Genomic DNA, 11,077 nt, shown 5'->3' with positions numbered 1-11,077 from the left:
ATAAAAACATGAAATTTTGTAGGTGCTAAATTCTCTAACATAAGTAAGCGAGGCCCAATAAAAATCGTGAACTAATTTTAAAGAAATGGAATTAGTGATAGAATCAAGACCAATAAAAAATAAAATAACAATCGTTGAATCAAAAGTGTATTGTGATATTGCGCGTCACTGGTATAATTATTAGTCAATAATATTTGTTAGCAATATTTAAACAATAACATCTTAGCATTGAGATTCAATTATTTAATTTAGCTGGTTTCAATTAATTTTATTTTGATTTGAACGTCCTACCAACAGCTTACACAAGCATTTAAAAACAATAGTTGTTTTCTAATTCTATTATGATTGCTGTCGCGAAACTGCTGTCATACTCACGATTTGCCGCTTTTTGGCACGAATCGTAATTTGCAAGCCGTCCTGTAGCAAGCAAAACGAATTTGATCGTAGCCAAGATTGCGCATCTCGTGCAGCATCTGCAACCGGCGCGTCCACGGTCAAGTCCTGCTGTGATTGCATCCTGGAGAAAAAGATGAATAAAAACTTATTAATTTTGAATTTCATAATTTAACTTTTCTAATTTTCCATATCGTGTACAGTTATAATAAAAATGTAATTCTAAATACATATGTACCTAAAGGCATTAGGTGCCTTATGGATCTGGTCATTTCTAGATATGAAGTAACTGATTTTATGTTATTGTGGATCATTCATTAATTGTTTATAAACTATTAATATATTTATTAAAAATTTTTTTTTTTTATTTTTACTGTTATTAGATAACAGATTTGTGAAATATGCAAATAACATCTCAAGTGAATTTTGTTAGGAAACTTGCTACTAATTAGGAACAAATGTATCTTGACTTTGACCCTTTAATTGCCATGTCAGGCATATGTGACTGACGCTAAAAAGTTCTGCATGAGCCACGTCAGACATATATGACTGATATACGCGATTTGGGGGGTAAACAAATAAGTTTTCTTGATACATTTTCAATTAAATAATTTAAAAAGGTATCATGGCCTATGTGATTTTTTTATATAGTTCGTGGCGATTACGGTGTTAATTGTCTAATAATAAAGTATTACAGATATTGCGGAAACAATGTCTTTGCAGTGATTTGTGATCATTTCTGGATATGATGCAACTGATTTTTCATATCATAAACGGATCATTCATTAATTGCTTATAAGTTATTAATATATCTATATAAGAATAGATAATTTAGATTATGTTTTATTATTACAGTTATTAATTATATACAGATTAGAAAAATAAATAGTACGTTAAATAATATTATACAAAAACTTCATATAATGACCACAGTACAGATTATTGTGTAGGTCTCAATATTTTACAAATAACAAATTTATAACAAAATATATGTAATTGTTTTTGTAAAAGTATTGTATAGTCGATAATGTTCATTACATTTTTTTTTACTGAAAATATAAACAAATCAAGTTTTTATCAATTTATCAATCAGCAAATTTAATAACTATAAACTGCTAGTAGTATCAATATAACGTGCTTATTATATTGCATAATGTTTTGATATATATAAATTACATTTGTAATAAATTTTGCCAAGATCATGACTCACTGGATGCTATCGATTGACTTGGAAGTTTTTAGAGTATTAAAAGATTCCGAACTTAATTTGTAGTAACTAAGCTGAACTAATTTCTTAATTGCACAAGACGACGTCTAAACGACGAGTGCAATTAAAGGTGAACCTTCTAATTACAAAAAGACATTTCAATTGAAATATTTTGACAAACTACAAATAGTTAAAGTTGCTAATAACAATATATAATGTATATTTGTTAATTGTTTATATAACGCTAAGTATGTAAATTGTAAATTTCATATACATACATACTCACAACTATAATTTTCCATATTATAGAAATTTCTAAAATTAAAGATGATTAAGTTAAAAATATTGTTCGAAGTGCAAAGTGTATTATTAAATATAATATTCTTCTAAATAGCCAGATCACTTCATGTTTTTTAATAATGTCTATTATATTTAAAGCGTTCGAACAAAAACCATTTATTTATCAAATTTGCATGATTAAGAAAAATCTTCACAAATCACATCTTGAATTGATACTGATTGTGAGTCATTTTACACATAAATCTATTCGGTTACGTTTACGTGTGCAGAAAATATTATTCTTGCATTGGGAATGATAAACATTGCATCTGTTTATTTTAAAAGAACATGATAAAAATAACAAAGTATTTGGAATACTAGCTTTGGAGTACCGTCTCTTCGATTTTTATAAGCCAGGCTTCAATATAAATATCGGTAAAGGTAAAGTATTTAGAAAAGGTAAAGATATCTCACAAATTAGAATTTTACGGAATATTCATTTACAATCATTGTAGAAAATGTACAATCTTGGTAGTGGATTCAAGTAGATTTATACCCAATATCCCATATTTTCATTAAATGTCGTAGATATAAACACTCTATATACAAAATCAAAATATTTGTGTTAATTAAACTCGAGTAAATAATAATTTAAAGTTTTATGATGACTAACTATTCAAACTACTAATATCAATTTCATTCAGTTTAATAAATAGATACTCGAATAGCTGTTTAAAGGCAATACTGTATTAACAAATTCTCAAGTGTATTCTTTGATCTGCTTTATAATCAAAACACATATCACTCAATACCCAACTCGAATAATAAATATAAAATACTCTGCTATATAAACACTATTAAAGTAATTGATTTATGAGCTGAGGAATCTGAATAACACGTTAGCACAAACATATGTAGCGCACGGAAGCTATTTGATTTGATGATGATCTCATATACGTAAAATATATACGAGTATTATATACCTAACATGCGTTGATGTATTAATGAATCGAGTGATACGAAAAGATTTTACTATTTGATGGTTTGAGGAATAAGAATATTTTTGGCTCACACGTCCAACTTGAAGAAATATTTGAAGTAGACATGTAAATTCTAACAGCTGGCGAACACATTGATTGTTGAAGTAAACGAAGTGAATTTCGATATTAAAGGAGGTTTTGCACGATTTGCAATTATGTAAGGTTTAAGACAAAAATAAAAAAGGAGAAATCTTCAACAAATTAATTGTTAAACTTAGCTGAAAACTTGGAAAATGTGATTAATAATGACTTTCATAGAACAAGAAATTTAATTATCAAGAGACCAATCTCCAATCTTGCAACTTTTTTTAACACGATTGATGGCCTAGAAGTACAAACTTTTGATTTACTGCTATTACAGGTTACAAATTATCATCAAATTTTTAAAAGCCTAAAGTTTGAATGATATTTCTTAACATGCCAATTTTGGTATCAAAATAGTGTGCATCGTGCTTTAAGGCAATTTGCTGAAGGTTTTTCTATATAATATATAATTTATAATTAAACATTTATAAATGCCCAAAAAAATATAGAATTTTTTTCGAATTTTGAATTTTATTTGAATATGTTTGAAAATTTTTAAAAACTTGAATATTAAAATAATTGAAAAAATTCAGTATTTTTTGAAAATACTTATATTTTTTAAAAATTGTTTTTTTTTTAATTTTAACATAAGTTTTTGATACCCATTCATTCCAATATGAATATGGCATATGTCGGTTAATCCAAGCTTTCGAAAATATCTGATTTTCTACAGTCAAATGGCATTTACTTAAACTTTTTTCTGATAAGTTATAGCAATCGTCCCAAAAATCAAAATAAAAATTTCAGCATATCTTTATGAGATGTGCTGATTAGATTTTGGTAAAAGTTGGCCCAGCCGTTTCGGAAAGTGCATAAAATGGCAGTTAAGTTTTTGAGAGAACAAAGCATCCGATTTGGATGATTCAAAAACATTTCACTTGTATTGACGTAATGAAGAATTGATTAAATTTTTGCAAAGGCAAACCAGCGGTTACAGAGATTAAAAAAAAAAGTTTAAAAAATGTCGTTTGGGGGTCTGAAATTTGATATTTTCGACAGTATGGATCAAAAAGCTTTCGCAAACTTTCAAAAAAAAAAATTAAAATCAGTCTTAAAAATATATCAGTATTTGCAAAAATTCTCAATTTTTTCTAAAACTTTCGTTATGTTGAAAACAAGCATTTTTTTTTAAAAATTTCAATACTTGAATTCTTCAAAAGTTTTCAAAATTTTCAAAAAAAAAATTCAAAGATATTCAAAGTTCTCAAAAAAATCTAATTTTTTTTTTGAGTTTTTAAAAATATTAAATCACGGTACGGTGAGTTCTAGCAATTTGCTCTAAGGCACAAGGTCATGCACCACTAGTTAATATTTGTACTATCAATCTGTACAAGAATCCAATTTTTTAATAAATAATTATCAATACATACTGTAAACAAAAAGCAAATACGTTAATAATTAAATCGTGAAATTACAAGAGTTACATTAAAATTAAAGAGCATCCATCCATTACTTGCATTTATAATTCAAATATTTTTAAAAAACATCATGAATTAATAATTTGATAAGCTAATATAAAATTCGCATTAGCGATGTTTTATTATTTTCCAGTTTTTCCATTCCCGTTTTTCCAAGTCATTCCCGCATTGCGTTAAGTCATTTGATAAGACACCAATACGTCAAATGGGTCACAGGGAGCCCAACACGCGCCTACCTATTACGTTTACGTGCCGTTCCGGTCGGGGGTTGCATCAGGTGGTGTATCTCCGCAAGGGCGGTTTGGGGAAGCCATTGTAAGGGTAGTAGTAGTTCCGGGGTTTCACTGACGTCAGATCAATACGCCGCGCGCGCCAACGGTGAATCCGGTTTCGAACACGCCAAGAAGATACCCAAGGAGTAGACGATCACGCCCGTATTCAGATTTGGATAATAATAATAGAAATATCAGAAGTTTGTAACACCATGACTGTTTTCGAATCTGATAACCTTATGCGTCTGTAGTACATATTTTAAATATTACAAATGTTGGTAACTTTTTGATATTATGTAGTAATTTTACATGTTGTCCTGAAATGGACAACAAGTGAAACACTTCTCTGTAAAGTTTGTTTTGATGATCCTCGAGATGGCTTTTGTAATTGTCTGAATGTGTTCGTATTTCATAGTTCATTGTGTTCAGGAGCCGTCCATTAATCATGTGATCAATTTCTAAGGGTTTTTGGACCCCTCCCTTTCGGTGATACGTTTGAAATCACCCTCCCTTCACCACCAAAGATCACGAGAATTTTAGTACTAAGAAACAATCCTGAAACTTTGGATCTTTTTTGAAAATTTTCGGATTTTTTTAAATTTCAGGTAATAAATAAATACACGTAGTATCTTACTAGACCCTGCCCTCCCCCATGTGCTACTTTGTGATTTTCTGTCAAACCCCCTATAGGCGTTTTGGCATTCAAAATTTGTTATTTCATATATATTTCCTGAAATGGACAGCAATAAAGTTGTTCCCTATCAAGTTGGTTTGGATGGTCCTCAATGCAGCTTTTGTAATTGTCTGAATGTGTTCGTATATTGTGGGCAGTTTATTTTTTCTAAGATTTTTGAAACCCACTCCCCCTTGGTGATACGTGATGTAATTTGAAATCACTCTCCCTACCTTTGGTGGGGTCACGAGTATTTCAGTACCTAGAAACAATAGTAAAGTTTTGGATCTTTTTGAAAATTCTGTTTTTTTTTTAAATTCATGTAAAAAATAAATACACGTAGTATCTTACTAGACCATGCCCTCCCCCATGTGATATTTTGTGAATTTCTGTCAAAGCCCCTATCAGCGTTTTGGCATTCAAGATTTATTTTAGTCATTTATTTTGGCATCTTTGAATCCTTATCACGTTTGATTGAGAAGCAAATTTCCTTAGTTAAAAAAATTGTATACCAAACTTTGATAAAATTGATACTATTGATATGAGTTTGCTTAGACATATGAAAGTAGAAAAAAAATTCTCACAATAAAATAATTAGAAAATTAGTATAATAAAGATCCAAATGAAATAATAGTATTTTTGGTAAAGGTAATAAATCATCTCTCAATCATCAAAACATCTTTTCGTTTTATTTTGTGATTGTGAGAACTACTAGGTTCTTTAGAGACTGATACACCAAATAATAAACTGTTTACAAGAAATTTTCAGATAAAAAAGTAGAGTAAAATTTCTTGCTATAACCTAATTAGCAGATTAGTGTAACAAAAATCGGATCAAAATACATACTTCAGTGTATTCCAGTAATATAAGATATAAGCTTTTAGCATAATGATTTATAACCGTTAAAATGGTCTCGGCGAGCCAGACTCCTAAATTTCAAGCAAAAATTATATATATCTCTATATATCTTTTGATCCGTATTGGGCTTTTTCCAAAACTGTTTTCGCGAAATCGTTTTCACAAAAAATTAACGAAATAGTTATTTAATTTATTTTTGGAAGAGATTCGAGAGATACAGATTGCTTCTTGTTTTGTCATATGTCGCTCTTTTTGCTATATACAAGTCAAATATTTTATTTCCATTATTATATTAATTATTTTCTTTTTTAGATATGACTAGAAATTCGGCTCTGGTGAGAATAAATGCTATAACGTATATGTGCAGCAACACTCCTCGAAACTGAAAATGAGGAGTTTTGATATCGACTGAAACGATTCCTAAACGAATTATAGAACTTTCTATAAGAACGGAAAACCATCATCACGCAATATTACTACTCTTTTTATGGAAAAACATAACCATTCAAAAAGTAATGCATTTTGTGTTTCTATTATTAATATTATTTAGATAATAATACAAATAAAATGGTTTATGTAAGTGAAAAAGTAGTCACAAACCAAATACAGATTTAAATCAGAAATTGCAGTCATAATTAGAATCAATATTTCTTAACCGTTATCATATGTTACTATTTACCATCATTATTATTATTACCATAAAAAAGTAATATCTTGTGTGAAAATGGTTTTACATATTATGTTTAGGTTTACAAATTATTATTTCATAATGAGATACTTTTTGCTGATTGATAAACTAAAGTTTTGATACTTTATCTCGTTTTCATATTATTAGATTTTGTCCCAAGAGTAAAATTGTATTGGATATTGGTTACCAGAAAAGCCATATGAGCCATCTGCATTGGCGTGGGTTTATAAGATATACGATATAGGGAATATAATAATCAAATTTTATCCGTCGGTCTAAAGAAATATGATAAAACCATTTCGGATTTTATTCCATCATATATATATATATATATATATATATATATATATATATATATATAAATCTTCTACACATGTGTAGTCACTAAACAGCTCCAAAACGGCTATTCAAATTGTTATAAATTATTATAGAGTTTATCGACAAAAAGCAACAATAGTAATATCAAATGCATAATTTTATTATAAAGTTCTTGAAAATTCTAAATCAGTGATATCCTTGTTATGAATGCATTTAACAGTAAACGACCTACCAGAAAATGCATTGGTGAAGGAAATCGGAATGTGCGTTACATTAATTAGCATACAATTTGTTGTCATTGCTTCAGAGTTAGAAAAAGTGAGGTATGAAACATTTTGTGGCTCTATATAAAAAATATAAGGTTTATTTGTAATAATTAGGTTTGTGTCCATAAACAGTATACTACTTTTATTTATGATTTAATTAGATAATACATGATGGTAAAGAAGATAATTTAAACGACACATGCATTTTGTGCACCTGATTTGTTTTCCAAGGAGCAACAGACCACAACATGAATCTAGCTTCAAAAAGATGAATTTTGAAATCATATTTCTACGTTTTTTATAAATTAATGTACAACATCTTAATTTTCAGTTATAAAATTAGTTTAATGTACCTATATTTATGTGAATAAACATTCCATGTATATTTAAAAATACTAAATGCAGTTTTCTGTTAGCAAATTAGTTGTGACAAAAACATTTTCAAGAAACCTTGTCCATGCCCTGTCTTATAGTATGTATAATAATTTTATATATATGCGGGTGATATAATATAAAGAAATATAAGTCTTCCTACAGAATTATGATGTCGACATCAATATTTAAATATGTAATATTTGCAACAGCATAGCGATATTAATATAGAGTCTTTATTACATTATTATTAAGTCGAAGAGCAATTGCGCAGTTCAAGCGTTATCAAAATCCGATTATAAAAATGTTGCTGAAGAAATTTGATAAAGTTTATTTGCAACAGTACCAAGACATTAAATGATTGCAACGGAGGCAAATATATAAATTTGCATTTTTTTCATTCGGATAATATGGTAATGGTATACAGTTAAAATTTGGTATCAAAGCTGATGGAAGCCACCCATGATAGCCCTTTACATCCAAAATGACTAACTAACTTGATTATCCATAAAATGGTCTTCAGCAATAAGAATAAAAAAACATTTAACGATTTAAATGTGTGTACTTCAAATATATATATATATATATATATATAATATATACATATATATTCGGTGGTAATGAAATAGCAAATATTTTAATTTTAGAACAAACGAGTAATACAATAACTTATGTTCTCGACTTCAACTTCTGTTTGTAGTTCCAACGGTGTTTATTCTAATAAATGATAATTTATTGCAAAAACAAGTCACCTAAAAACATAAACTGCAGCAGAAATAGCCTGTTTAACAAAAGGTTTAATGGCATAAAGTCACATGTTTCTGCAATAATATCAAAATAAAACAGTAGAAATAGTTAAGGTCAACTACTAAAATAGCTATGCAGTTTAGGTTAAATTTGATATATTATAAATATATTATATATTTTAATAACTAAGTAGTAAAATTTATATTTGGTTAACTTACTAACATGAAGACTATATTCAAAGAGTTGTAAAAAAATACAAGTGATAATAGCATTTGTGATTAGTAAAGTTCCTCAAGGTAAACCACTATCGGCTCGTAGAAAAATATATATATATATATATATATATATATATATATATATATATATATTGTAGAGCTTCGAACAAAAAATCCAAAAAGTAATAAAAAACAAGAAAGTTTTTTAAAAAAACATTTCTTCATTTATTTTATTTACTATCTTTTATTTCTTTTCTTTCGTTTCTTTTATTTACTATCGACGTTTCGGAACTAGGTACGTTCCATCTTCAAGAAACATAATCTTGATAAGTTTTAATCAAACAATATGTTTAAGAAAAGCAAAAGATGATGATTTTTTTATATAAAATGAAAAAAATTGTGGAAAAAATAATGTACAGAAATATGACAATATCAAAAATGAAAATGATAAAAATAAATCAGTGGACTATATAACAAAATATTAAAAATGTTAAAAAATTAGAAAGTTTTAAGAAAAGGTTGCTGGAAAACAAAGTTAACTACCTGTATGATTGATTATACACTAAAACCTTTTTAAAAAGATTGAATGAAAAAAGGGATTTTATAAATTTATTTTCAGACAAAGAAACAAATTTTGTAATTCAAAATGTCTTTAACTTCTTCAATCCAAGACTCTATAATATATATATATATATATATATATATATATATATATATATATATGTGTGTGTGTGTGTATGTGTGTGTGATTCGATTACTAAAACGACTATTATGAAAAATTGTGTGGCAGGAGGGTGAAAATTTAGTATTGTATCTATTTCTCAATTCAGCTTTATAGAAAATTAAAAGTTGGCCCTAAAATTAAAAACAAAAATGTTGGGAGTGGACGACCTTTGGTGAAAATAAATTATCTTTCAAGGAAAATTCAAGCTTTCCCATAAGCTCAAGAAAATCTGTATTAAAAATTAATTTAATTACAAAAATAAATATTAGAAAAGTATAAGAGTGAATATTTAGGGCTGCATTGTATTTTAATAACAAATAAGAAATAAAATATAATTAATTTGTTTAAAAAATACAAATAAATACTTACGGGTGTGAAAAATAGACAATGGCCATTTTATACATAGATATATAGACTAATTTTTACAAAATATCTAACAATTGTTCGACGTAGTCCAACAATTTAAAGTAAACAATTTTTATAACTCTATTACAATGTAGAGAATTAGAGGAAGTGCAAAATAGACAGCCATTAAAGAGAAAGTTCAAAAAATATATAGGTTCTTAGCTCTTTTGTGATTTAACCCAATAATTACTGGTATTTTTCAACATTTTTTTAATAATTACTATAGAGTAAGTAAAATAGCGTTACACAAATATGTCATGTATTATTTGTTAGAAGATTCTAATATGACCGCCTTTAATAGTAAATTAAATTGATTGAGCTCAAGGTAGAGAATTTTTTAATTCAATCAATAAGAAATTATATTTGGAACAAAATTTGTCAAATTAAATGAAATACACTTTTGAAATATTTTAGCAAATCATAAACAATTAAATACAAATTAGTTGAAAAATAATGCTAATTTATAGATTTGTTATAGATGACATATATGAATATATGAATATCAAAAAGCACATGTATATTACAAACATATATTATCTAATCATGTTTAAACAAATTTATGATATTGAATTATTTTTGTATTTATCATCGTCAAATATAAAAATATGTCAAGAGCATCACACTAATAGGATTTACAAAAATATTTCAATACGTATTTGTAGAGTAAATATATGTCTTCTTGCATATCAAGTATTTAAGAAAATAGTTCATAGTAATATTATGACAGCCGTCAACATTAATTAGATGACTATTAAGGAACATTTAACTCTTATTGAATAGCAAATAAATAGGCCGCATCATATAAAGGATATATAATAGATTCAGAAAACAAGTATATATTAAAAAATAGTTATGAGTTCCTCTCCGGATCAAATAAGACTACGGTATATTTTCACACATGATTTCGCCTCAATAAGGTAAAAATGTCAAACTTAACTCGTATGACAAATACACAAATAAAGCATGATTGAAATAATTTTAATGAATAGTACTCACATTATAGTTATTTTATTAAGTAAACACACGCAACACACAACTCACATAACACTGTATAAAATTATAGAAATTGTAAAAACTTGACACTTGTTTCACATAGTACTATAGCGGCGGCCATTTTG

At 27.4% G+C, this 11,077-nt stretch overlaps 1 protein-coding gene across 1 annotated transcript in view; it reads right to left on the bottom strand.

The window, feature by feature from the left end:
• Positions 1-11,077, bottom strand: part of LOC113370049 (dystrobrevin beta-like) — a 73,451-nt gene extending 62,374 nt beyond the window's left edge. The window contains exon 1 of the mRNA XM_026610705.1: positions 10,956-11,077. Within this exon, the coding sequence (XP_026466490.1) occupies positions 10,956-10,957 (2 nt within the window). The 5' untranslated portion in view covers positions 10,958-11,077. The remainder of the gene's footprint in view (positions 1-10,955) is intronic.

The sequence above is a fragment of the Ctenocephalides felis genome, unplaced genomic scaffold, assembly GCF_003426905.1.
Source record: "Ctenocephalides felis isolate EL2017-DRISC unplaced genomic scaffold, ASM342690v1 CF-g0.4_SCAFFOLD_01492, whole genome shotgun sequence".
NCBI classification, from domain to species: Eukaryota; Metazoa; Arthropoda; class Insecta; order Siphonaptera; family Pulicidae; genus Ctenocephalides; species Ctenocephalides felis.
This window is presented reverse-complemented; position numbering and strand designations above follow the sequence as displayed.